Source organism: Sylvia atricapilla, chromosome 4 (genome assembly GCF_009819655.1).
Source record: "Sylvia atricapilla isolate bSylAtr1 chromosome 4, bSylAtr1.pri, whole genome shotgun sequence".
NCBI lineage: Eukaryota > Metazoa > Chordata > Aves > Passeriformes > Sylviidae > Sylvia > Sylvia atricapilla.
This window is the reverse complement of record NC_089143.1, coordinates 53,981,793-54,009,245: the sequence shown is the minus strand read 5'-3', so window position 1 is coordinate 54,009,245 and position 27,453 is coordinate 53,981,793. Positions and strand designations below refer to the sequence as shown.

At 37.5% G+C, this 27,453-nt stretch overlaps 1 protein-coding gene across 1 annotated transcript in view; it reads left to right on the top strand.

Moving 5' to 3' along the window:
• The window catches only part of CCSER1 (coiled-coil serine rich protein 1), a 621,205-nt gene that overhangs the window by 112,306 nt on the left and 481,446 nt on the right, over positions 1 to 27,453 (top strand). Inside the window, 1 exon segment of the mRNA XM_066317939.1 lies at positions 24,080 to 24,173. Coding sequence (XP_066174036.1) covers positions 24,080 to 24,173 — 94 coding nt within the window.

Here is a 27,453-nt window from a genome sequence, read left to right as displayed (position 1 = left end):
TGTAACAAGATTGTATTTTTATGAATTCTTACATGAATTGAAGTGATACTGTACTCTCTTATTTTATGATCCTGGAATTGAAGACCTGAGAAATGAGTGAAAGAGCACACTAGATTTGGTGGTGAGCAAATAAACCTTGAATATCATCAACTTAGAAATATTGCTCTCCAAGCAAGTAGACTACTTTTTGTCTGAGAAAATAAAAACATACTTTCAAAATGGTACTTCAAGTCCCTTTTTTCTGCACCTACTCTCTAGGAAAACATGGTCAGAAAAAACAAAAAATAACATTGTTTTCAAGAATGCCTGTGGTACTACAAGAATTTTCTCTTCTCAGTTTTGCAAAAAAGAATGACAAGTACTTGTTGCAGTAAATGCTTCTACTGCTGGGGGGGAAAAAACCAAACTGAGATGAAAAATGCTTGCTGTGTCAGTGCAATTTGCAAAAGCGTGCAAAAAGGAACGAGATTAGTGAGGTTGTAAACAGGTATTGAAATATCCTAGTGAGGCAAAGCGAATTTTAATCTCAATTTCACCAATAAATTGAAGATAGAGGTGGAGGTAGAAACAAAGAATATGAAAATCACAGATGAAGAGATAAGAGGTTAAGCTTTCAAGAGCAGATATTACTCTTTCATTACCTGCTTCCCTCTGTTGATTAATGTATTATGGTAGTTTGGTTTGCTGTTCTCTTTGGAATTTATTTCTAAATGCGTGCATATTATACAGCACTTTTTCATCTATTTCAGTTCTCCTGCTTACTGATTCCAGGGTGGAATCCGCTTTAGGCTTGATGCACTACATTTCTCTCGTTACATTCCTAAGAAAGACAAAGGGTTGTAGGTCTTTGTGAGTTGACAGCCCATAAATAGGGCCTTAAGGAATTAGAAGCTTCTTTATTCTGTCCTTCCTTGCAATGATCAAGGCATAGTGTAAGAACAGAAGAAGGATCAACAGTGTATTGTAATGACAAATAATGAAAAATATATGTGTTGATGGTTATTGTGTATAGCTGGCTCCCCCAGTAATAGTCAGAGCATTGCTTGCAGTCACAGTTCACCGTTATGTGCCGACATTGGGCTCCTTAACACAAATACATATGCTATAAATAGGTAACATAACATTGTGATAGAAAGTTATAGCCTGGTCATTTAATTGTCCTGTTTCTTTTGGAACATCCTACAATCGCTGTGCCCTTGAATTCTTTCTATTCTTCTTGCTTGGAACCCTCCATCATGGTTATTAAGGGGTATCATCAGTCGTGTATTTTCTGTTTCAGTTTTTTTTTGTGTCCAGGACTGATGGAGAGCTCCATATGTCTGATCTGTTTAACTCAAATACTCTCTATAGTCACAGCACTATCTTTATCTCTGTACAAAGCTTGTGGTATGCTTGGAATGCTGTACAAACGTCGAAATATTTGTAATAATTTCATCCAGTTCTTTGGGTCCTACAGGTTTGTTTACCATAATAGAGAGTATTTCCTGGTAGTTATACTCTCTGTACATAAGGTGGAATATAGCATGAATGTCTCTTGTTTTTCTGAGGTAACTGTGAAGGGATATGAAAAGGATAGTGCAACCTGGACAGATTATTTTGAGTTGGTGTTTTTTGGAGAAGAATGTTGATTTGTGGTTCCTGGGTCTGTAGGCTGTAAAGAGATGAGGTGCTGGTAACTGTGAGGCTTTCTCACAGACTCACTGCATAGCCTAAGCTAAGTTTTTTTTTTTCTCTCCATCTGGAAAAAAAAATTACAGTCATCCTGCTGGCAGTGAAAATGCTGATGTAATGAGGGGTTATCTTCTTTAGAAGCGTAAGGTAATAAAAGATACTTTACTGGAGGATACTTTATCTCCTAATCTGTGCTTTTCAGTTTAGTGTCTGAATATATGACAGAACTGAAGGCCTGTATGAACCCTGGATTTTGGTATAATGAACAATGTCAGAAGCAGTTGTGCATATGTGCATGCCAAAGGAAAAATAAAGATTTATGCTTGTAATTCTGAGGTAGCTACTTAATGTTATATTCTCTAGTTTATTATTGCTGTAGTTCTGCTGGTGGTTTTGAGGCTGGAAATATACTTAAAAATGTTTACTTAACCAACAAGTTGCTATTATTTTGTTCAGAATTAATTTTCCATATATTAAAAATGTCATAGCTAGTTTATAGGTGTTATTCTGTTTTATGGGGCTATTGACATTTCAGCCTTGTGATATTTGTCAAGAGGAAAGTAATATTTTTTTCTTGTTAGCATTACAAGCAGTAAGCAAAAATCAGCTTTTTATGTCAGTAATACATTTATTTCAAGAATTACTGTTTTCATTGAAGAAGGAGATACTTTGATATACTTTTCCTTTGCTTAAGGAAAATCTTAGATTTCCTTAATCTGGAAAGGAAGTTATCTTTGTGTCCTTCCTATAGCACTTAAAAATCAACCAGCTGTCTCCCCAGCCAACCCTCTTCTCCTGGATTTTACTGTAGTGCAAACCTCCATTAACTTCCCTGGCTTTTTTGTGTTTATATTACTAGAGGAAAAAAATGAGGTTTGTGGTGCATTGACTGGCTGAGCACATGCCATCTTAGGCTGAGAATGAAAACTCTGACTCCAGTTTGCCTGCAGGCATGGCTGAGCTGTTACGATGAACCTAAGCTGCTTATCTGAAGCAGAAAATTACATGTATGTAGAATACATTTGATGAGAGAGACCTGTAAGGGAAACACAGCAAAACATTGTGAAGATGAACTAATAATCTACTTGTTTGGCAATTAGAGGCTTTCACACTTGTGACAGAGGGTACCCTTTGTGAGGGCACCAGTGTTTGGGTTTTTAGAACTACCTCCTATTAGGTTTTGCATTTCTTTTTTTCTTTATATATAAAATGCTAAAATTTGCCGTTAATTCTGCGAGTACTATATAGAAGCACATGATGGTCACCTTAGACTGTACAATTACTTGGATGCAAAAACCTGAGCATAGGAACGAACATTATGTTTTGAAAAGAAAAACTGGGTCTTGCTGGAATGCTGCCTCCTGAGAAACAATTTGAAGGATGCATCTGAAGCTTACTGCATTTTAAACTTAAGATGTGTTTTGACTGCAGTTTGCTGCGACACCAGGAATTGTGATGTTCAATGGCATCACTGGGAATATTTAGTCAGAGTTGGTTCAAATATGAGTTTTGCTTTTCTGGAAACCTTGGAGTGTTACTTTGTATGTCAAGTAGGAGTAGGAAAGCAGTACCCATGGTAGAGGACTAAAACAGTATTGCTTTACTACTAATATAACTAAAATCCAAATAGCCCCCCACTCTCACGTTTGAACTTTTTAGTAACCTGCTGTCCTATGTAAAAAATACTGAGTTTAGGCTGACTTGATTTGGCTCCAAGTGGAAGAGTGATTTTCTCCAGACTATTGTATAAAAGAGTTTCCCCTTTTGAACTGATCAGTAGTGATCCAATGGCAAGCAGTACTTCTGTGGCAAGTACAGGTGGTGGGTTTTGCTTTTTCCATTTGAAACACTGTATTTCATTTGTTTATCTTTTAGCGATTTTACCTATGGACATGAAATAATGGCATCTAAATTGTACTATAGGGGACATACGGGCAGAATGGATCATTTAAATTTCTCATTGCCATGTACAGATACCCATGGGTTGATTTCTTTCACTTCTGTGTATTTATTTATAAAAGGAAATTGCATAAGATGTTAAAACAGAGGAAAAAATATCCCTTGAAGTTTTCCATGGAGGTGTGGGGAATAATCTGATGTTAATTCTGTGCATTCACTGGGATCTTCAATTTTGTATGGTTTTACTTGCTGTTGTGTGTTCATATGTAGTTTTTATCGATATGGTTGCCCATACTAATATATTTTAAGAGCGTGAGTGTCCGTGCAGGAGCTGCAACAGGCAGTGATTTAAAGGTTTACTTAATGCTTAAATGCAACCCTTGATCAAGTTAACAAAATTCTGTATCAGGGGAGCAATCTTCCCTGGCTGAGCTCTGCTGTAATCTTACAGATCAGCACAGCCTGCAGAACTGTCGATGAGAAACCCAAGTTTGGGTTTGCAGTGCTCAGAGTACATTGTACAGTGAGGTAGCTGGTCTCTCACTCACCAGGATGATAATAAAACACACTTTTATAGATGAAGAGATACCAGTGCTGAGCTCTGTATAGCCTGTCACGGGTAAATAAAGTGCTGCAAAAATATTGCCGCTTTGGGCTCAAAGCATGAAATAGTGTTTTTTAGAACACAATTTTTCAGTTATATTAAACTTGGTCCAGCAGAAGAAAACACATTGCTGGTGGGCAGCCTGAGCCATTGGAGGTTGTATGTCCTGAGTTTATATTCAGGAGAAGAGTCTGAAAAGCCAGGCCCAGCTCCGTGCTTGTTGCATTAAGGGAAGAGAACAGTGAAAATAAGCTCCTCTGCTGATACATCCTCCGCACCCACTACAGTCTCCTTTTGTATTGACATGTATATGAGATTTTAGATATTCATTTATGTTCATTAGTGGCAGCATTCTTCCAGAACTAACAATAAGCTGGTTTGATGTGTTATGCTAACTTGGGAAGAACTGTCTCTGACTATGAAAGACATGGGTGAGTTTCTAGTGACAGGATAAAAGGGTTTAAAATGGAAAGAGTTAAGATTTGGCTTTATCTGGTGTCACTCATGTTACAGTCATGATAGAGATTGATAGATGGCAGCCCAGAAATACCCAGCAGATGGCAAATAATTGACCACCTTTCCATGGCTTTTTCCTTATGCATCTGGAACTCACATTTGTCATCCCCTTAATACCTCCATTTTAACTTAAGTGTACTTTAGCAGTTCTGGTTGTTGGTGCCTTTGTTTCTTGATGAGGTTCCTCTTGGTAGTCCTTTGATTTGCATTAAGGACGGATGAGGGAGTATATTATGAAATTATTTCTCATGGTAAGGATGGAAAAAACCAGATAGTCTCACTAAGGGTATTGTGGAATCTATGTCACTGTGAATTCTCTTTAAGAACATTTTGGATTAGTAGTGGATAGAGAACACTATTAAACCACTATTAACTGACAGATTTTTTTTCTTTTTCCTCTGTTATGCTACTGGACCCATATCTTGTGCCTCAGAGAGGTTCTGGAGTGTATTATCTGTGTGTGACGTTATTAGTTCTGTATTGGCTCATGTGTGCTTATATTTGTGTAAAATTGCATGAATTTGTTGTGAGTTCCCATGTCCAGAAACTCATAAGATGCGTTTCTTTGCATCAGAGTTGCTCAGAAAAACTACATTACAAATATCTTAGAGGTCTTTTTTATTTGGAACCAGTGTATTTCTGTAAACCTTACTACAGTGACATTTTGCACAATTCCCTCAGTTACACATTCCAAGCTAGTACACCAGGAAGCTGCTTGAAAGCTAACTGCCAGTTTTGTTCACCAAACTGATGTAATTTCCACTCTCTTTCCCAGAGGCAAAGTTTTCTGTTCTGAGTCTTCAGATGTTTGAAGTATTTCAAGGATCAGTCATCTTAAATTCCACTGCTTTCTTCTGCCTTTAGTGCTTCCTGTTGGCTACTGCAGACCCTTGAGAAAAGCAGCAATAGCAAACACTTGGTAGAGTGACTTTGATGGAATTGAAACAATCTGAAGTTGAGACTGTGTATGAAAATATGTAGTTTTATTAATGAGGGGAAAGGGTGATGACTTGTGTTCAAAAATAGAATTTTCATTATTTCTTTTCCCAGAAAACATTGGTCAAATCTTTCAGGGAATGGGGTATTGTTTTAAACCTTTCCACCCTCCCCTTCACAAAAAGTTGCTGTGTATAAGGTCATTCTCTTTATGTTACAGAATTGTCTGAAACTCCTGCAGCAATTAATTTATGATGTAACTTAAATTCTACGTAGCTAAAAGGGTGTCTTAGTATTCACTGAATGTATTAACTGTAGTTTAGAAGAAAAATATTCAGTATTTTAAGATGGAAGATAGCTCTGCTAAGGGTGTCCTGTCATTTTCCCCATTTACCACTTCATTTACTATTCTCTTTCTCTTTCTACCCTTGATTAAATACTGTGCTATGGTGCTCATGAGAATAATTGGGATGAGCAGAAGCATTACTAACAGGAAAAAATTGCAGCCTCCAGCAAGTACTTTTTCTTATTAGTCAATGTGCCACCTTATAAGAATGTGATTAATTTCGGATCAGAACTTCACTTTAATGATGTGCTGATGTAATGCTGTATGTAGGTCATTTGTTCTTCCAGCCCCCAAAAATCTGCTGGGCTTCGAGGTAGTCCTTGTCTGCTTTTTATGCCTGGGATGACCACTGATGAAAGAATAGCTATTTTACTTATTCTATGTTTTCATTGGAGGATTTATCTTGGTCTGAAGCCCAACACTACAGAATTAGTAGTAATATAGTAGTTGGAGGTTTTACTTTATTCAAATAAAAAATTCCTGGTAGGCCCGTTTTGATACAACTGTACTCATGTGGAGAATTAGCTGTAGCACAGGAATGGAGACTGCATTTCTTTTTTGATTGTGTGATGTCAGTAGGGCATTTGAGAAATGCAGATTCTGCTTAGTTGTTAACTGCAGTCCATTCCTGAATTATCTGGGATCCTGAGATGGAAAATGAAAGAAGAGCAAAACATTGATGCTTGCTAAGCTTGGCTTTGGTCTGGAATGCTGATGATGTTGTACTAGGATTGAATGGTAATAAAACCAACTGAATCAAAACTTTAACTTTTGTGGATTATTCCATATGGTCAAATTTTACTTGTTGTGAAAATTGTAAGGCATCTGTGTCTCTCTACAACAATCTTTGACACTGCTAAAAAAGGCAAAAATTCTGATTCCTAGTAATATGGAATTGGTTTGTGTTCATGCAAGATATGCCTAGTATTTTTATGATTTCTTCTATATTTGTGTCAGACTGTCAGGAACATAGGGAAAGAAGGACTGAATGTCCAGCTAAAGTGAAATGGAGATAGGAGGATTCAGAATTTTGTTGGTTTTAAAATCAATTATATTTAGCTGAATTGACATACTTCTAGCTTCTGGGACTTTATTAGAAGCATTCATTAGTGGTTCTTTCACCAAAAAAAAAATCTTTTCTGCTAAGCTTTTTTTTTTTTTTTTTAAATTCCAAAGAGTGAGAAGAGCATTTTGTCTTGCACAGCAAAACTATTTAAGTAGCACTCCCATTCCATGTGAATCCATGTGAAATCAGGGAACAGACTTTCCTAAAACACTAAGTAAAGGGCTGATGTAAAACATCTAGGAAAGGCAGTGATGTTAAGATGCTCAGTTGGACACTTGCATCAGAATAAGCACTTTGAAATAATCACACTCATGCCCAGCTGTTAGTCACACATTTCTGACCACTTGCTTCTTTAAGGGTAGAAGTGTTATTCACTGAAGACTTCACTGTTGGGGAAGTAATTTCATTCATAAGTGAATAAATTCAAAAGTGCCATTTCCTGGTCTTGTTCCTGGCACCTGTTAGTCAATGTGCAGTTCAGTCCAAAAGCCCTTCCTGTAATTTGATTAGCTTTGCATTTTGAACTGGTAGAATGTCACCCTTTATTCTGAGAACAACTTCTGTTTAAAGGAATATGAGATAAGGAATAGGTGAAAATGTTCTTAGCATGGCCTTTGATTAATTTGCAAGTCTGTGGGATGGAAGGGCAGTCCAAGGGACACTGCATGTAGACTCATGGCTGCTTTGCTGTCTTGGCCAACCAGCTGATTCCATGAGGTATCTATCACCTCTGGATAAATTTGCAGAGCACCTGCTACGCTGTGAACTTTTAGAATGTCATCTCTGAATATATATGTGGGCAGACCTCACGTTACTTGGATTTCACACAGAGAGTTTTGCTGCTCATTGGAGTTTACTCTTCAGAGACCGAAATTAAGCATCAAAGTTAATTACAAAAACCTATCTTTATGTGCTAACTTTTATTCCTAAAATTTAGTAGCAGTAATGACTCCCTTATCTGTCAGCATAAAACATAATCTTCTGATATTGTATCAGCAGATGCAAATGACTTAGGATTTTTTCTTCAGTAGTACTATAGTAAGAAACTGTGGTGTCATAAAGTAATTTCATAACTCATAAATTTGGATTCTGAATCTGAAGAGGACACTGTTTTTTTACAATCATAGAAAAATATTCAGTGCATGAAACAGCCACAAAATGGAGAAGATGCTGTGGTTGTTGATTTGAATGTTGTGTGAATTAACCTCTCTTTCTGTACCATGTCCTCAGGGGAATAGCTAGTTATCATTTGTATTTATGATTGCTGTTGGTTGACCCCCAGCCATTTGTCAGCTCTCTGACTAGAAGTCAAGCTTTTACAGGCTTTACACATCAGTAGAAAAGGAGTGACTTTTCTTAAATGTGAACACAAGGTGTGACTGCTGATTAAAAGAGAAGTGTAACATAAGGAGTCTAGTGAGTGAAGGAATAGGACGAAATTTGACAGGCATAAGATTGCAAATTCTTGGAGATGATTGGAAGTGCTACCTTATTTAGTAAGAAATCCCATTTAATTTATCCTGATAAATTCCAAAAATATCTCAGGGTTTCTACAAATGGGAACCTCTGCTGTTACAAGTAATTAATGTGAGAGTTGTGTGAGAAAAAACCTCTCGTTTTATTACCTTATCACTACTAGAATATGATCACATGCCAGAGACAACAATATAAAGTCAAGTGATGACCACTGATAAAGGAATAGGTTTTTATACTAATATTGTCGTTCAGGTTGGAAGGGACCTTATGAGGTCTTGTCTGACCCCCTGCTCACAGCAGGGCCAGGTATGAGGTCAGTCCAAATTGTTCCAGGCTTGATCCAGCTGGGTCTTGAAAGTCTCCAAGGCTGGAGACCATACTGCCTCAAAGAAGGGTTTCAGTACTTGTCTGTCTTCCTGTGGAATGAGTTTCTTCCCTTGTCAGGTCTGAACCTTGTTTCAGTCTATGTCTCTCTTACCTCTTGTCGTCTGGGCCATGCACTACTGTGAAATACCTAGTTCTGTCTTCTCCTTGACCTTCTCAGCGCTAATGATGGGCTGCTTTTAGTTCCATTTGCAGCACATTGTGTTAAGGGCTGTATTATCAGCTAAAGCAGCGAAGATTATTAGTTATACTGTAGAGATTAAATTAATAGCTCTTTTCTCAGTGCACAGACAATCTATGAAAAGATTTATCTTGATATGGAATTTCACTACCACCCAGTATTCAAAAAGAAATGCCATCTTTAGCAGCTTTTCTTTTTGCCCATTGCTGTTTTAGAGTACGTTAAGAATGCATGGGTCAGAGGCTGTTATTTTCTCTGACCTGAGTAGCGGCAGTTTCAGATGTACAAAAATAAATCTAAAAACATATTTTTTCTTTGTGCTTGGTTTGAAAGCATCAGCTAGTCCTGTGTGTCGCATGAAACAGAAAACAGTGTTCACAACCCTGAACAGTTATTTTTATTGATAATGGAACAGAGAAATTTAGAATATCTGCATGTGTAATGCATTACCCATGATGTAATACAGAAATTTGATGTAATACAGAAATTATTATACCAGGGCCTTTTTATATCAGTAAGAGAAAATGACAAGTTGCCACTTAAGAACTTGCACTTGTGTTTTGTAGTTATCTTCAAATCACCAGGAATGGGCCAAAGTCCCACAACAAGATTATGCTCAGTTTAAGAACTACCATGAAGAAATAAGGAGTGAGATAGATGGTTGTCAATCATAGATTGAGTTCTTTTTTTTTAAGGAGAACTTCTTCCAAGGATGGAAAAAAAAAACCCCAAAAAAATAAACCCTTTTGATCTAATTTTCTTCAATTCACTTTTTAGAAACTTGTTTTTTTTGCAGTGAAATATTGAAGTATAAAGTTCATGTACATCAAGGTCAAAAGGCAATAAGTCCCATATCATCCTGGTTTTATTTTAAAAGGGAAGCATCTGTAATACAAGTGTAACAGAGAATGCACTTGGATCTTCTGCACCCAGAGTTAATTTTAACAGTATGCCAGCAAGCGATCAGGTCTGCCACTGGTAACAGTAATTACATTGTACTTCTTCCATTCTGGGTAGCATTAATATTTAAATGTATAAACCTTTCAATTATACTCTAAATTCATGATACAGAACTCTGATGCAAAAACTGAAGTCAATTATTCTGTGGTGTCAGTAGCCCATTTGTCTCTTTCATAGATCCCTGAAGTTGTCTGTTGATTGTTGTGCGTAGAAATTAATTTTTGATTACCTGATTTTGTCAACACAAACAGACTGCCAACTGCAATTCAAAGTCATTCTTTAGGGAGCTGTGTCCAGTGCATTTTCCCCAGGAGCTAATTTTTCCACTCAGCCACTTGGTGGCAGCAGGCTTCTTCGGAATGGTGGATGCTGCTGTGAAACGTGCCTTGCTTCGGAGTGAAGGCTGCTCGATTTCTTGTGTAGTATGATAGCTAAGCCTTTTGATGAAAACGTGGTTTATGTTCTCCTTATTTTATACAAATAGCAGTCAGATAATATTTGGAGAGCATTTAGGAGCAGCATGCCACTCTGCAGCATAGAAAACCGTGTTGAGGCTTTGGGAAGAGAGGCAAACAGGGTTCTTTTGATTTCTCAGTAGGTGAGACATGTGGCAAGAAAGCCTCTTCGAGCTTTTTATTTCTGATGATGCCACTGTCATAACCAGGGATCTGTAACCCTGCAGTGCTAAGAAACTGGCAGTGCCTTGTCCTTGGATTTGGGAAGGGTATAGGATCTCTCAGGAGTAAAGAATCCTGAACAGATAAAATACCATGGCAAGTGAAATCCTTATGCTGGAGCTCGGCAAGGTCATTTCAACTTCAGAGCTCTGTGGTGTTGCCTAAGGGAGAGAGATGCCTGAAGGCATTGGGCAGCTGGCAGGCTAAGGAGTTCTCTTGTGATGTGGAGGAATGCGTTGAGTGAGGTGATGGACAGGCCAGCTCAACATGCTTTTACTCTGTAAGCATCAGCTGGCTGTAAAACGAATTTGCAGCTTTTTGAGTAGCAGAGTGAGAGTACATAATTGTTCAGAGCTGTTGCTTGGTAGCAGTGCAGGTACTGTATGGAGGGGAAAACAAAATTCTACTGTATTGAGGCATAACAGAATTTTGACTTGGTTTCCTTTTTCTTATACGTTGTCTCAAGACATTTCTGAAAAGAATGATTTAGTAATAGACATTGTACCCAAATGAAAAAGCTGAATTTTGTGCAGTATGACATAATGAAAAAAAAAAAAAAAAGCTACATGAATTTTCTTTGTTTAATATTGCACTAAATCATGGAGTTTTTGGGTTTTTTTTTAAGTACATGAACACTGCATGGAGATGCTGATTAAAAGACACCTTTGTCATTCTGCATAGGCATAGGGTGCTGCAAGTGAAGGAAGCCATTATGGCTGAGGCAGTTACAGCTCTCAATTTTCCACCTGGCTTTTGGTCGTAGAATATGCAGTGCTTGAATCTTACTCTTCCAAATATCTGCTGTAGCTCAGCTTCTGCATTATGCCTGTCACTTTCCAGTTTAGTGCAAAGTGTTTCAGTTTTCTTGGTTTCCAGTTTAGTAATTGTTGGTAATCAGGTTCAAAATTTCCTGGTGTTTTTTTTTTTTTTTTTTTTTTTTTTTTTTTTTTTTTTTTTTTTTTTTTTTTTCCTGGAAGGGAAAAAACATTGTGCTTAGACAATGGGATGGCTTAAACCTTATTCTTTAGGAAAGTAGGCTAATAAGTTATTGTTTGTAAAAGTTCATGTACTTTTTCCACTGCAAATGTGGGAATAATGCATAGTACTGAGCTCCAGAACAATCTTTACATGTGGTGGCTTTTTCACAGTGATTGTGTTTGCTTTATGACTCCAGTAAGTGGAAAGAAAACAAAACCTGATTTTTGTGTAATCCAGTCTATACATACAGAATTAAGGCTGCAGAAGGGATAGGCATTGATATTTGATCATTTTTTTGTTTTCCCTCAGCACATTCAGTATTATCTAGTCTTATGTAGCTTCTGCTGCCTATTTCTGGAGGCTCTTTAACTCTGTACTTTTATTTTAGACTAAAAGCAGCAGCAGCTTGGAGAAGGATCTTAGATGCAGGAAAGCATTTTAAAAATAGGGATACTGACCAAGAGGAAGCATGCCACTTTATTTTGGATGTGTAAAGCTGTCTGCTAGTCTATTTCAAAAATGGAAATGGAACCTGTTGACTAAAGTGAGGTTAGAACCTGGTTGAGAATAAGTAGTTTTAACATCACTAGTATTGGTATAGTGCAGTACTCCAGAGTAAGATACTCAAAAGTGTAGTACGAGTGTTTCCTCAGTCTAGTAAACATTTGAAAGTAATGTCAGTCTGTCAACTGTAAGACAGCAAATATTTGCTGTTTAATATTTCAGCTTATTTTCTAAAGGCCTGACTGTATAGAAGAAGACTGGTCTCACTTAAGAGATGAAGTTCTTTTTAGTATAAATTTGAAAACTGATTCAGTTTTCAAATTTATACTACATTTGAAAATTGGATATAAATGCAGTTATATGCTGAATAAGTTTTTGTGGCAAATATTCTCTAAAGATGTTTATTGTGATGGACCTACTGAGGCTTAGTCCATGAGGATTCATCTCACTCATGTTATGGGATAAAATCGTGATTTCAATGCTGAAAAAGTCTGGGCTTTTCTGGGGTTTCATTCCCTGCTTAGAATGGGAATGAAACAGAAACAACTTGTTATCTGAACCTATAAATGCCACTATCCCATTCAAATCAGAAGACTGTTTTACTTAATTCTTCAAGAAAATGATAACTTACCTTGTGATCCTTTTAAAATCTAGACTATTGACCAAGAGGCTGTCTTTTTTTAAGCTTCTTAAGAATTTGCCCTCAGCACCTAGTCGTTAACAAATAATGAGATCATTGATTCGATTAAAGGAAAAAAAACCCAAACCGGAGCACATTAGACTATTAAATTAAAAATTTATTCCAATTAGTACTTGGGGACTGCTTTCTACAGTACTAAATTAGGCAGCTGGGAATTAATGGCAAGTGAAAATCATTATAATGACAGTCTTTTTTGGTTAAGATTTTAGAAAGTTTCTGACACTGTCACCAAGACCTCAGAGAGTTTAAATTGCTCTCTAGACTGAAGATGCATAAATGTTGATTAGTGAAAAAGTCTTTGGAGTACTCCCTCACAGCTGAGGCTTTCTAGACTGTCTGAGGTCTAACGCATCAGTGTCACAAGCCACCCATCTCCATTTGTTCAAACACCAGGCTGGTCACATTCTCAGAATGAAGAATTCTGGCACTTCTTGTGATACGTAATGGCAAACCAGAAAGCCTTTAACAACCAAGTTGGTGCTTCAGTGACTGCACTTTTTCAGTCAGTGTTTTTCTAAGCCAAAAATGTGCTGTTTTTTTTTCTATGCTGTATTACATGCACATTATTTCTGTTAAATTTTTAGGAACAATGGGAATTGTTCAAGAAACATAGCAGATACCATTTAAAAGCAAAGCCACACAATGAATGGAAAGAAATGGAAACAGAATTGGGGGTAAAAGACATCAAAGGAGCGTGAAAAACAAGTTTTGTGCTTTGCTTTATGATAAATCCTATACCTAATTTTTAGAATGTTTTTTTCTTCTGATCCAGACACTGATCCAATCTCTACACTACTTGTATGACAGTCGGGCCTCATATGCATTTGTATATGACATGTTTTATGTAACATTATTATTTAAGCCTCGCTGGTTGGAATGCATCAGCAACTACATTTTTTCAGTCTGATGAGCCTGACATCAGTCTAATTTTTAAGCTGCTGTATTGATTCAAGTTACTGAAGAATTGGATGTCGTGCGAGGAAGTAACAGTGTGTGAGGCAATTAACATTGCTAAGGGTTATGTTGTACTTAAAATGAACTGTGAGTTCATTGCCTTAGAGGGAGTCATCTTCTGCCTCTTCTTTAAGCTCTGAAGCAGTGATAAAACTAGGTCTGTTGTTGGGTAGCCTGAACAGACAGGGATGGCCAAAAGCTTTAAGCTAGCCTAATTATCTTCCCTGGCCTTAGTTCAAGTTGTGTTATACCTCTCCAAGAGTGTTGTGGTCTCAGACCTTTCTGCTTTGCTCTGGCAAGAAAATCACCCTCTTAATAGCACACTGACTTCAGCAACAGATAATTCTTTTGCGTAAGTGAATGCTGCGACACAGCCAGGTTCTAGTGGTTGTCCCTAGCTGCAAGTAGTTGGGAAGGTGAGTGGCAGCTTTGGTGGAGTTTTGGTCATCTCTGAATTTGGCCACAACAGCCAGGTCAACCCTGATACCCGCATGTAGTGTTCTGTTCTTCAGCTGGGATGCTTGGCATGCCAAATTTTTCTGTGTGGGGGAAGTACCTCTGTAAATAATGGGAAAGAATTGGACACTGTTTCATAGATATTGATGCTGCTCTTTCATTCTGTGGTCTAGAGCCAAATATTTGTTAGAAGATGATACAGATGTCGATACTGAAAGAGTTAGGTGTCTTAAGCATCAAATAGTTTTGAAAGTATGGAGGAGAAGAGACAAAGCCAGTCAAATAGCTGCATTGCAGGATTTCCAGCAAGTTGTTGTGGTTTCTGTTTCTGCTGTTTTGGAAACTCTCCAAGATGGGGTGTTGCATTTTTGTATTGCTGCTGTTAGTCAAAACTTGCAACAGTTTGCTTTGCTTCAGGTTCCCAATTCACTGCCCCTTCAACTGTGATAATTAAAAGATTTTTTTTTCTTCTGGACCAATAATTGACATTACACTTTTCCTTCCAACAAGAAAAGAAAAATCTAACGAAAACCAAACTAAAGAAAGTGGAGAAAAGTATGCAGTAGTGGAAAAATGCCATTTGAGCAGAGTAATTTCTCAAAGAATGCTATAAAGCCCTGTTTATCAGAGCAGCTGTAGGCCAAAGTTTCTATGGAAACAGAAAGAATTCAAATAATATTATCCATACCATATCTATTATATATTGCATTAATGACGCTCTAACAAAGGGTCAGTTGTGGTTTCATTTACAAGGCTTCCTGTGTTTTATCACCAATATTAGAGGCTAGAATTTAAAATTAGAAATGGAAGGTTCAGCCTTAATTGACTTATAATAATATTGGGAAGGAAAAAAATATTTAATCATATGTCTAGAAGAATTTTGAGTTTTTGATATGCAGAAAGTTCTTAGTCTTTTCTTAGAAACAAAATCATGCTCAAGCCATAAAACAGATTATCCTCACTTGGCATCCAAAAGTGCTGACTCCAACAGTATAGCTGATAGAACTAGAATTGGAACATTCTTTTATTTGCAAGAAAAATCCATCAGTTCTTGAGCTTGGTATGGACCAAGCTGTTTGGGTAAAGGAGTTTAAATTCAGCTGTGTCACAGATGACTGTGGCTGATGCTGGATCGTGGCAGTAGATGAATTGTGAGAACCAGTGAACGATGGGTGAATTGTTAGGTAGTTTGTCAGAACAATACTGACAAACTCTTTGCATAAGAGTTTGACACAGGAGTGGTAGGGGGTTTTCATGACTGTAAATAGTTAGGTTCTCCCTCTTGTGTCCTCTGATGTTAATATTTTTCTCTTTTTGGCACTCAGGTTCTCACTGTGGTTATATTCTTTTTTCCTATATAACCATAGTTCTGTGGTTATGCTTTTTTTTTCTTTCCCTCTCTCTAGCACTGGTTGAGAAAAAGCAAAAATAGAATTGAAGATCCCTTCGGTGTCGTACAGCAAATTTCAGCCCTTTAAGTGTTGGCTGAAGCACTGACTTGGGTGCTTTCAGGACACAGACAAAATTTCAAGTGACAGAAGGTTTAGATGTAAGTTGTGTTTGTAATTTGAGTGCTTTTGGAAAAAAATAACTGACCAAAATAATGGACTGTGTTGAATAACCTGTTGGACGCTGTTTAGATGTACTCACATTTCTAAGGTATATACAGATAAGCTTCACAGAGTGGTCGAAATTATATCCTATATAAATGTGGGATAGAGATGATTGAGGAGCTTTTTCTGTGTTTGGCAGAAAAATTTGGCAAGAGTTTAGAAAAATTTCCCAAAGCTGTGTGCTGATAATGACTGCGCTAGAATGCTTGCATAACGCTTTGCCTATTACAAAAGCTGTAAAAACATTAACTAATCCACAAAGCAGATTACATGTTGCAGATGTATCCCTCTGCTGGGAGGAAAGCATATGTGTGTTAGAATGAGGAGGAAAAAAAAATCTACTAAAGAAGGCTTTATTTGGTCCCTTTAAGCTTTATTCCATTTCATTGACTGTATTTTCATACTTTCTTCAGAGTGGGTTTTTTTTTCCTCTGGGATTCTGTTAATGAAATTGCAGACTGATGTATGAAAAATGTATACACCTTTTTGAATGCAGAAAATCCCATTGTCTTGATTTTGTTTACAGCCAAAGTGCATCTCAACACTCTAAAGTTATTTGAAAGTGTGGCAACCATTCAGCAAAGCGCCTCTGTCTGAGATTTTTTTATTTTTTTCCATAGATACAGGTCTCAGGCTTTTTGCTTCATGTAGGCTTTGGCACATTTTCAAGGTGGCATTTACTTGAAAATTCTTGACGAACAGTGAATTCAGGGTTAGGTGATTGCTGTCTTTTATCAGGTCTGTCAAACGTTGATCCTTACCTAAGGTTGACTTGAATATGGATTTAGAATGCGATCATAGATGCTTAAAATTGCTTAAATTTGCTTAAAATGGTTTAAAACTCAAACTTAAATGCTGAGGCCACCTGTTGCCTCCCAGCTCTCTTCAGAGCTATTTATCTGTGCCTGTGTTGCAAGTAGGTATGGGGTACATGCCTGTATATGTGTATGAGTCAAAGATGGCTGCTGAACTAAAAATGAGATTGTTTAGGAGATGAGGAGCAAGGCCAGTCTTGGTAGGATGGTCCTTGCCATCACCCTCGCTGGGTCTGTGGAGGCCAGGCTCTGCTCTCTCAAGGGTTGGAAACTGGATCCAGAGAGTGCTGCTTCTTTCCTCATCTTTGTGCACTCGTCCTTGATGGCTTCGTCCTTATCAGTCTCCACCCCAAAAAGAAAGGGACTTGATCCACCTCTCCTATAGGTCATCTCATTTTTGGAATGAGGACTAGTTCTGATTCCGTCACTTCTCTCTCTCCTCCCTGTCGCACCACCTTTTTTATAATCTTTCTGAGGTTTTTTGTGTGATTTCTTACACATAGTTTGTGCAAATATGTCAGTGTTCTCTGTTTGAGTCTTTGGAACAGCGTATTATTTGTGTCCCTGTGCTTAGCAGTGTTACAGAATACTTTTGTCTTGTTACCAGTTATACTACTGGTGGCATTCCTGTCCTACCAAAACACTGGGTATTGCCCCTCTGGTTTTGACTGACACTGTGTTAGGTCAGGAGCATGGGCAGGACCTGTCTCTGCCCCCAGCAGTGTGTGGGCTTGGCTGTATTCCCCTTGTGTGTCTCCAGGGCGCTGCCTGGATCTATGGCACAGTGAGCCTGGGATGGGTGAGTGCCAGCTTGAGACCTGTTGGGAGAGTCCATCAGTTACATTCACTCAGGCAAGAGGAGCATCACTGAAAGCATTGATTTAATGGACAGAGAGAATTCAAAGGGTAGAAAAACAATCAGGTAGAAAGTACTGCTCTTCCCTTGCACGACTGAGAGTGCACGCAGAAAATATTTTGAAGAATGGTATGATTGATCTGACCTCTGCAGTTATACTGTTCCCTCCACTGTTAAATTTCTGTCCTTGGTTCTTAAGGGCTCATTAATTTATTATATAACTGGATTTTCACATGTTAGCTACAGAAGATGTTCTTAGTAAACATGGCAACATTTATTTCTTTTCTGAATTCTTCAGTTTGTTCGTGTAGAGAATAATGCACTTTTTGGGTGATGCTGTTCAGGAAAAAAACGAACTGTTTTGTGCTACTCTTGCTATATGAAAGTAATCCATAAGCTTTACACTTGATGGAAAGATTTTTAGGCTGTTGGCAGAGATTCTATGTTAGTAAAAGTTTTTCTGTTTGCTGGATTTCATGTACTTTCATTTTCCCTTTGAAGTGTGTGGGAGAGAGCAGAAGGGGAAATACTTCATTATGTCCATGAATTATTCAGGTATAGTTCTAGCAGCTAACATTACTTTAAATAGCTCAAGGTCTTTCTTCTTCCTTGAGTATGTCTCAGTTTTCATTCTTATGCTGATTGTATGCCATGTTCCTTTGTTGAATACAATTTTGATTAAGTACTATCCTTCGGCAATCTTTAGAAAGCATTTCAGTCTTGAAATAAGTATTTAATTCTGTTCTTCGCCAGCATCAGGTATTCAGTGACCCTCAGTTGATACAGGTGAATTTTCATACATGTGACTTTACAAAAAATCAAATTATTCTCCCTAGAGTGTGTTTTCTGTATACTCTTGTAAAGGCATTGATCTCAAATAGCCTCCCACATAGATTTCTACAGTGAAGGAAAAAAGAGAGTCTATAATATTAAATATTAATGTATTGTTATACTCTGAGAGGAATTTTACAAACCACATTTAGTACGTTATTTCAGTGGGGAGGCATGAACATTAAATCCTTACATTTTGGAAATGTTCTTCCTCTTGCACCAATAATATATGAAAATCTGTATTTAGATAATAGTTAAGAACAGATACACAGAGGAAGACAATTAGGAAGATGTCTAGAGGCCAATGTGAGAGGAAAAAAGCAAAACCGCCCAAAGTGAGTTTAAAATACTGTTCTTGTAGTTCTTGAAAATCCAGTGATTGCTGCATAAGCACTTATGCAAATGAGACCCTTGCTATTATTTCTGGGGGGGGAAATGTTAAAAAATTATTCCCCTGAGGTTTAAGGCTTACCTTAAAGTGTAAAGAGGCAATGGTCAGAATTACAGACAGTTGAGGAAAAATGTATCTGTGTGTGTGTGTGTACAAGAATCAGGATTCCTGGAGGGACGCCCATGACCAAATCTTAAATGCTCAGTTTAAGTTGCAGTAGCAGTGAGAATTTTGCAAGGCAAGCATCAGAGCAAGTGCAGCGGCAAAAGAGGGTCAAACAGTGGAAAGCTTGACCAGAAGATCCATTAAAGACTAAAATGCAGTCAGTATGTTCATGTTCATGACAGTAAGGTTATAGCAATGTATTTATAACCAGACTTCCCTTGTGTATATTTTCTTCATGGATGTTGCAAACATGCCAATGCTTCAGTCTTGTAGCTTAAGTTGCTTACTGGACCTCAGGTTCTCAAAGCCCTTGAACAATCTCAGCAAATAGTCAAGGTTTTGTTGCAGCAACACAATACAGCAATGGAATAGTAATCACAATCTGTGTAAAAGAATCTGGAGATACGCTGAATAATGCAAGGCCCCAAATTCAACCTGTCTGGTAAGCAAAAACGCTGGTCAGAAAAAAATAATTGCATCCCCTTGCTCAGCAAAACGAGATTTATCAGGGCTAAGTCTCTCTCAAGATTGCCACTATAGCACTTGAAAAGCATACAAAAGTTGTTTGAATATCATGTTGAGTGGGGACTGCATGTTAATTAGAATAAATCTAAAAAATAACTGATACAACATTCCAAAAAAGCTGTTAATGACAGAGAATCTCTGTCTGCAGCCTTTGGGACCTTGCTGTTACTTGATTATTTCAGTTGTGTAGAAGAGCAAGAAGTCTAGAATAAAATGTGTGAAAACATGAAGAAATGAATCTTTTGGTTGGTGCCAGTGATTACTGGCTGGTTCAAATGGGAGATTTGTTACCTAAACCAAAGTATTAAACTTGGTTTTATCTATTAGTTGTAAATACTGAGTTCTGCATGGGTTTAGCCTACTTGGCTTATGTGTATTGTGCAATTAATACAGTTTTGCTTCGTTTGTGTGGAATTGAATTACATTGTTTAACAAAATAATATACATTAGTGTATTTGGATATTCATATGTGTGTTTTTGAAAATTATGTGACATTTTTGAAAAGCAGAGTAGTCAATTTTTAGAGGACTATACTCTAATTCCATCAGCAGTAGTTCGGCTAGGTATTTGTATGTGTAAGTTAGTTATTTGGAGTAATAATTAGGAAAAAAACCATAATCAAGAAGCCTTCTTAGAGATGTTATTTGCTTTTTATTGTTTAAAGCCCAATGATAGATTTGAGACCTATTATCTTAGGCATTTTATATATATTTACTGCTAAAGCTGTTGTTACCTATTCCAGCTTTCAAATTCATTTTTAGTGTTGTCCTCTGAACTGAGCAGGTGTAAAAATAATTCAATACTTCTCTATTCTGGAAAGGAACTAAAATTGATATGCTATGCACTAGATTTCTTTTGAGTTTCTGTTCTTAGGAAGGGAAACTGGGAAGAGAGAAAGGAGACAGGGAGGGAAACCCCCTTCAACAGGCCTGAGTAACCTCACTGGCTGGGGGAACTCTGTGCCTAGCACATCTCTCTTACTAAAAGGTTTCAGCTATTTATGAACCATGCCTGTGCAAATTACTGGCTACCTTTTGATACTAAAACTATTTTTAGATTATATTACTTAAGAATGTTAAGGAAGTTGTGACTAGGCCCAGACTAAGTTGAGTACCACTGAATTCAATGAGTCCTGCATAAGATAGCTGGTTGGAAGAAAATATCAGTTTATACTTCTTGTGGTTGCTGAAAGAATTTTAAATATGAAATGTGTTAATAAGAAGGTACTGATGCCTTGAAATATTTATAGATTAGCATCCTGTACTGCTTGCAGCCATTATTGGTTATCCAACAGATCCTGAGCCTCTGTTGTACAAATCACCGCTGTTCAGTCTAAGTTTGTGACATTTAAATTAATATTACTGAATTCTTGTGTAAATACAGAATCCTTAAAATAACAGTGGTAGTCCACCAAGTCAAAGGTAGAGACTATGATTGGCAAATTGAATTTATTAGTTTTTAAACTTGTTGCAGGCTGTGTTGAGCAGGAAAATCTGAGATGTGTGTGTTCATGTGCTCTTCTCAGAGGTTATGATCAAATTCCTGATTGACTAGAAAAAAAAAAGCACCATCATGTTAATTTTGAGTGTGTTATAAAGTCAAAATGGTAGTACAAATCAAGCACACTCTGGAAGTATGAAGTATGTCTTAAGGCTTCTGAAAGGCTGTTACAGGGTCAGTTAAGAGGTTTTTGCCTCAAGGTTGTGCCTTAACTAAATGGTCTGCCTCCTAAAATAAAGGTATGCTGCCCTAAATAGACCACACATGGTTCCTTGAGACCTTGATGGAAGAATTAATTTCTTTTTCTTTATGAAAAGCCTCGAAACTATTCACTTGCAATGCTCTTTAGGGCTTGATCTGTCTCTTATTTAATTTTTTAAATATTTAATAGTGTTATTCTTCAAAGACTGCTGTGGCAGTGGTGAGGGAAGGAATGGGCAGAGGTCAAGAGGTATTAAACTTTAAAGGAAATTACAATTTTTGTTAATTCTCATAGCAACAAAGGAGTAATGAATCCTAGTGAAGAGGCAGAAGGATGGAGGATGTTGGTGTGTCACTTAGCTGTGCTATGATATTAGGCAGGTCATTCTGAGAGCTCAGCTCTCTTACTTTCTAATTATATGTTTTCAGAAAATATTACTTAGTTAGAACAGCCCTGGGAATCTAATTAATGCTCTGTGCTTGGGTGGGCTTTTATGCATTCCTGAGTTCGTTTTTTGTCTGTGTCCATGGAAGAACTCTGCCTACAAGTTGGCCATCAGAGCAGAGAGTCAGCTGGACTGCCATCATTGACATCCTTGGAGGTGGAGCAGCCCCGTCAGGCCCTTGTTCTTGCCGTGATGGACAGTAGCTGCTCTAATTTATTTGGTCCCAGTCCTGTGATTCCCTTTATAAAGAACATGTTAACTCCTGGGAACACAGGGAGACTGTACCTGGAAGAGGTACTTAGAAAAGGATGAACCAGGGGAGGGAGAGTGTTTCTTTGTCACTTCGGCTTGCCTGCTGTTGGTGCGGTTGAAGAGGCTGTAGGAGAGCGAAGGCAAGGAGGTCACAGGTGCCTTGGGAGGGCAGCAGGGAGCCCTCAGCTCAGGTGGACAGGAGAGGTGTTCCTGTGTGGAGCAGGATGTACATCAGATGTACATCAGCACAACAGAGAGGGTAGATGGAGCACAGTTTGCCTCCACTTGGAGCATTACTCAGGTAGTGTAGATCTTCCTAAAAAGAGTAATAAGCAGGAGGAGACTTGAATAAAGACTTGTTACTTTTGATCCCTCTTACATGGTTCTTCAGCTCTTCGGCTTAGAAAATTGTGGTTCTGTTTGTTTACTCCAAATCAAGTGGAATTTGCTTCTTGAAGAAGGCTGTGAGTCACTGTGTTTTTGCAGGCAATCTCCCAGGATTTCAGACCACACATAAATTACTGCACAAGATATAGGAGATGCTCAGTTAGCATGAATTCATTGTTCCTTGCTAATCTAGCTTAGCAAATGATGCTCAGCTTTGATATCAATGTGGATTCAGTTGGTAAACTGTAGTATAGACAAATTTTAATGTAAAGAACAAACCTGTGTACTCCACCCTTTTTACCTTTTGCGTCTACTGGCATGGAAAGCTTTCATCTGTTGATTAAAAATTGCAGGGATTGTTCTTCTGGATGTTTTCACCAAATTATTTTGTTACATGGCAAGAACAATATGTAAACAAAGTATGTTGTACATTCTCTAAGTTTACTATATCATTTGATTAAGCTTGAGTGCATAATAGCATCTAAATTAAAAACGTGACAAAAAATACAGTAACAGCCATAGCAATGGGTTCTGTATCTTGTGAGAGGCTTCTTGTGCTGATGCTAAGTCAGGGAAAGAATGCAAGAAAAAGTCCTTGTGTTGCTTATGTGTCGTTTGTGGAAGACCAGAAAACAGAGTTGGACAAAGTAATTACTCCAAAGGGTTGAGTAGGTGCAAGCGGTGAATAGGAATAAGAAGTGACATCTATTGTGATAGGAAAATGCTTTAAAGAATTAGAAGGAACCTAAAAACTACAGTTGGAACTGAAGTCAAGAAGGGCTTTTACTAGTTTAATGTATAATACTGTTGTATCTCTCAGGCCAAGATCTCCCAGACAGTTCAATGCTTTGGGATGATGTGGGTTCTCACTCTAATTTGTTCTGTTACATTACTGTTGGGAGCATGTACAGTGCATAGGCTGCCAGCATCTTGCCTTGCGGTGTCTAAAGCCTTATTTACCTGTGGATGGACTGAAGAATTGAGCCCTGCAATATTGCTTGTTGATCAACAAACAAAATGCCAGCTGGAAGAAGGCATTGTATTAGTTTTGATTGGTGACTGTGGAGAAAATCAATATTATTGCCAGGTCTAAAGAAATGACCATAGAATAAAGTACACATGGGAAGAAGATGGAGAATTATTGTCCCTGTCTGTAAACCTGCATTATCTGTCTGTGGTTAAGACTTGGCAAACAAATGGTAATGGGGACCTAACCAGCCACACTTCAGAGTCAAATTTCTTCTCTGTCTATATAAGTTTTTGCCACCCACTTAAAAATTCACAAGCTGATAATTCATGCCTGAATTTCCTGTTTATGCTGAATTTGTGTCTATTTATCCTTTGGATAAATAGAACAGTAAATCTCTCTTCAGAGTATATTGGTTAAGGGCAGGCAGTGCTTAGAATTCCAAAATTTAATAAAAAAACATGCACTGATAGTTTTATGTTGTGCTAAAAAACCCATTTTTATTCTTCATAAAAAGTTATGATTAAACTTCAAAGGCACAAAACCATCACTCAGCAGTAAAAAAAAAAAAGTAGATGATATTACTTGTACTTCTGGGGTTTTGTGTTAAATTTTTGACATCCTCTAAAAAGACAATGGTGACAAACTCGCTTCAAGTTTGACAGCTGTTTCATACTGTTTCTCACTGGTCTAATGTTAGCAGAAAATTTTTCTGTAGGTCCTCCTTAAATATGTTTTCCAGATCTGATTGGAAATCATTTTGTGCAGAGCAGTTTGGCTAAAACATCTGTCTAATGCTGCTATTTTTTAAATCCATACTAGGATGTTTTGAATAACTTGGGTTCCTGTGAGTTGGATGAAGATGACCTAATGCTTGACTTGGAGTTCCTGGAAGAGCAACATCACCATCGTTCTGGTAAGTCAGATAAATGATGTCTATCTTCAGTGAGGTATTGTTATTCTGGAAATACAAAGCAAATATATTCAGTACAATTACTTGGAAATAAAAGGTAGTAATTTTCATGGAGGGAGGAGAGTGGTATTCGTTTTTTAGAGTTATTTCTAAGTGCGTTTGTTATTAATCAGAAAAGTGCTGTTTCCACAGCACTTGGCCTTTATATGGTCAGTTATGGAATGGAAGTGATTTTTACCGTTACAGAATTTTAGTACCAAGGGCAGACCCATCTGTTTTCCTAAATACTTAAAATGACTGCTGCCTACCCCTTAGGCACTTAACAAAAGAGTGTGTGTAGAGTAATTGTGATGACATTTTGTGTGTACCAGAATAATATTCTTCGAATAAAGAAGGTTTGGCTTGAAACATGAGTGTAACTTGATGGTTTCTCTCATAGTTTTCTAATGCCGTATTGCACTGCTTTGATTGATAACAATAAACTATTGTTTACTATTGTAAACTATTGTTTATTGTAGTGTTTGCTACCATTTTATAATAGGATTGAGCAAGCTTAAGTTGTGGGACCTGTGATGAGGAATGCTTCATTTCCTTTGGCTGGGGTGTGGGGCAGCAGGATCTCGATGGTGAATAGAAGTCCTGCTAACTCAGTAGGGTTTGGAGAGTCTTCAAACCTTTGTGGGACTTGTGCTTGATCCCAGGTAGAGTTCTGAGTTTGTACTTGGCTGTGATGCTCTATTCTGGCAGTGCCCTGAGTTTGAGCACAAGTAATTCTCACTTCTGTTTTACCTGCTGTTCCCTGATCCCAGTTTCTCCATTCACCCACACAGGTGCCTGTAGTGCACATTCTTGCAGACTCATGTGGAAGTGGTTTTTGAGCCATCTTCACTTCTGGTCCCTTCTTAGATGCAAATCTAGCAATGGTTAGAGAGAAACTGTGCTCCTGATTGATATTTTCTGTGTATGATTATTCTATGAACATATCTGCATTATCTCTATGATAATTCTGTTTAACCATTGTACTGTGCTTTTTAAACCTGTTTGCATATCTGCTTGTATGATGCAACATCTGTTGTGTTTTCTTGGGTAAAGAATATGGAGGGTTGCAGCAGTAACAAGTGCATGATCAGTTTTTTCTGAGTTACTGGAAGCTGGGATGCAATAAATGAACTACCCAGAAAAGGCCATTTCTAAGTCATTCTGAATTGTGCTACGAACTGTTTACACAAAGTTAAATGATGGATAAAGAAATGTGGTTTCAAAAAGCTTCAAAAACAAACATTTTATAAAAATCGTACGGGGTTCAGATTTATTTATTCCCCGGACTAGTTGGAAATGAATTGACTGGCAGAAGTGTTTTTCCATAAATAAAATACCCTAATGAAATACCCTAATGTGTTGCACTTGGCCTGACCTTTGTTTTCCTTCTTTTTTTACAAATCACTGAATTAACAGTGAAAGAAAAGTTGTGTCCAGTATATGGTTGCAAAGATTTTGTAGCAGCTTCTAGAACAGCTAAAATAATAATGTCTGAATGACATAGTTGATAGAGAAGTAATTAGGATGGAGATGTGATCTGACACCCAATCTTCCTGCTCTTGGCTCATTATCCAGAGCACATGAGATGCCTTTAAAACAGAGATCCATATTGTCCTCTGAAGAATGGTGACCATTTCTATTCTGAGCAATAATGTAGAGACACACACTGCAGTATGCACGTTGTCTTTAAACACAGATGTGTGTATTTTAATACTGTTTGCTCTTTGGTTTTATTTGTTTGGTGGTGAATATAGCTGCAAAAAATTTAGCTATCACTGTTTTTTAAGTTGTTCAAAGAAAGATTTGGAAGGATAGACCCACAGTATGGAGTTGACTCAATTTCACCAAATAAAGCTGGTATCTTTATATTACATGAGGATCCAGCACAGAATGATTAACGTGGTTGTAAGTCATCATCTTAATTTGCTTTTAGATATTGAGGTAGTATGCTTTATTTTTAGTGATTTAGCATTTTGAATAGCGCTGAAGTGCATAAAAGCCTTGAACTAGATACTAACATCTAAACACTTAACAAATTCCTTTCCTGATTCTTCTGTTAAGCTGTTGCCAGCTTCCAGGATTTAAGCCTTTTCAATGACCATTCTTTTCAGTAATTCAGAGTCAATCCATTCTCTTTTTTCACTTCTGTGCTGGCTTTTATTTTTTCAAGGGACATCTCTATTCATACCTAAGTAGAATTCTTCTGAACTTCTTCAATTAAATTATATTATCAAATATTTTGATGCAGTTTTTTCTAGAGGTACCAGAATACAGAAGTGATCAAGTGATCCCATTGAAGACATACTGTTAATTTAATGCAGAGCTTTACACTTTTAACACACTCGTCAGGTTGAAATTGATCATATTTCTGGGCATGTATCTATAAGCTCTTTCAGGTAATTGGGAGGCAATGTATGGGGTTTTTAAAATATTTTTTTATTTTGCCTGCTTCAAAAAGAAGGAGACAGCAGATTGCAATGGAGGATGAGCCAGTACTGTTACTGTAGAATATATTATTCTAAAGGAATTTGAATGAAACCAAAGGACTGTTTAATTCTTCAAGTATGTGACTGCCTGAAAAGTATATGATTTTCTGTAGTTTTTGCCAGTTGCAGGTTTGTTGAACTCTTTGTAAAGGCCTCTTTCAAATGATGGGCTTGAGAGTTTAGCTATGGCTCGCTTCAGTAAAATTCAGTCAAGGCAATGGCAGACGTACAGATTTGTGAGCCTTTAGTTAGAAGTTAGACAGATGTGCTGTCTCTTCTGTAGAAGGTTCAGCCCTATGTTATGTCAGATTTACATATTTAACACAATTTATTGCAGTATTTGTTTATCTTCCTAACAAGTTCCTCATGTTTCTTTAATACTTTCTTTAATACTTGTATCTGACATTGACATGCATGTCATACTGCAGTCAGCTGAGAGTTAATGCAGACGTTCTTACCCTGTTATCAAAATAAAAATGTTCATGAGTATAAAAATACTGCACAAAAGGCTGCTTTTTGAATGGAAACATTAAAATTATGCTCTTCTGGAAGTCAAAGGTATTAGCAGTACTGCGACTGTTTGCAGTACAGTAAAAATCCTGTTGGTGTTCTGTGTACTGATGCTGATGACACCATTTATTTGGTTAAAGCCATCAGTCCTAGAGCCATATTGCCATTCACTTGTGCCCCATTTGGCTCTTGACGAGCAATTCTGTGGGGCATTACTACGGGGAGAAATGTTGCAAGAGAAGCTCTGT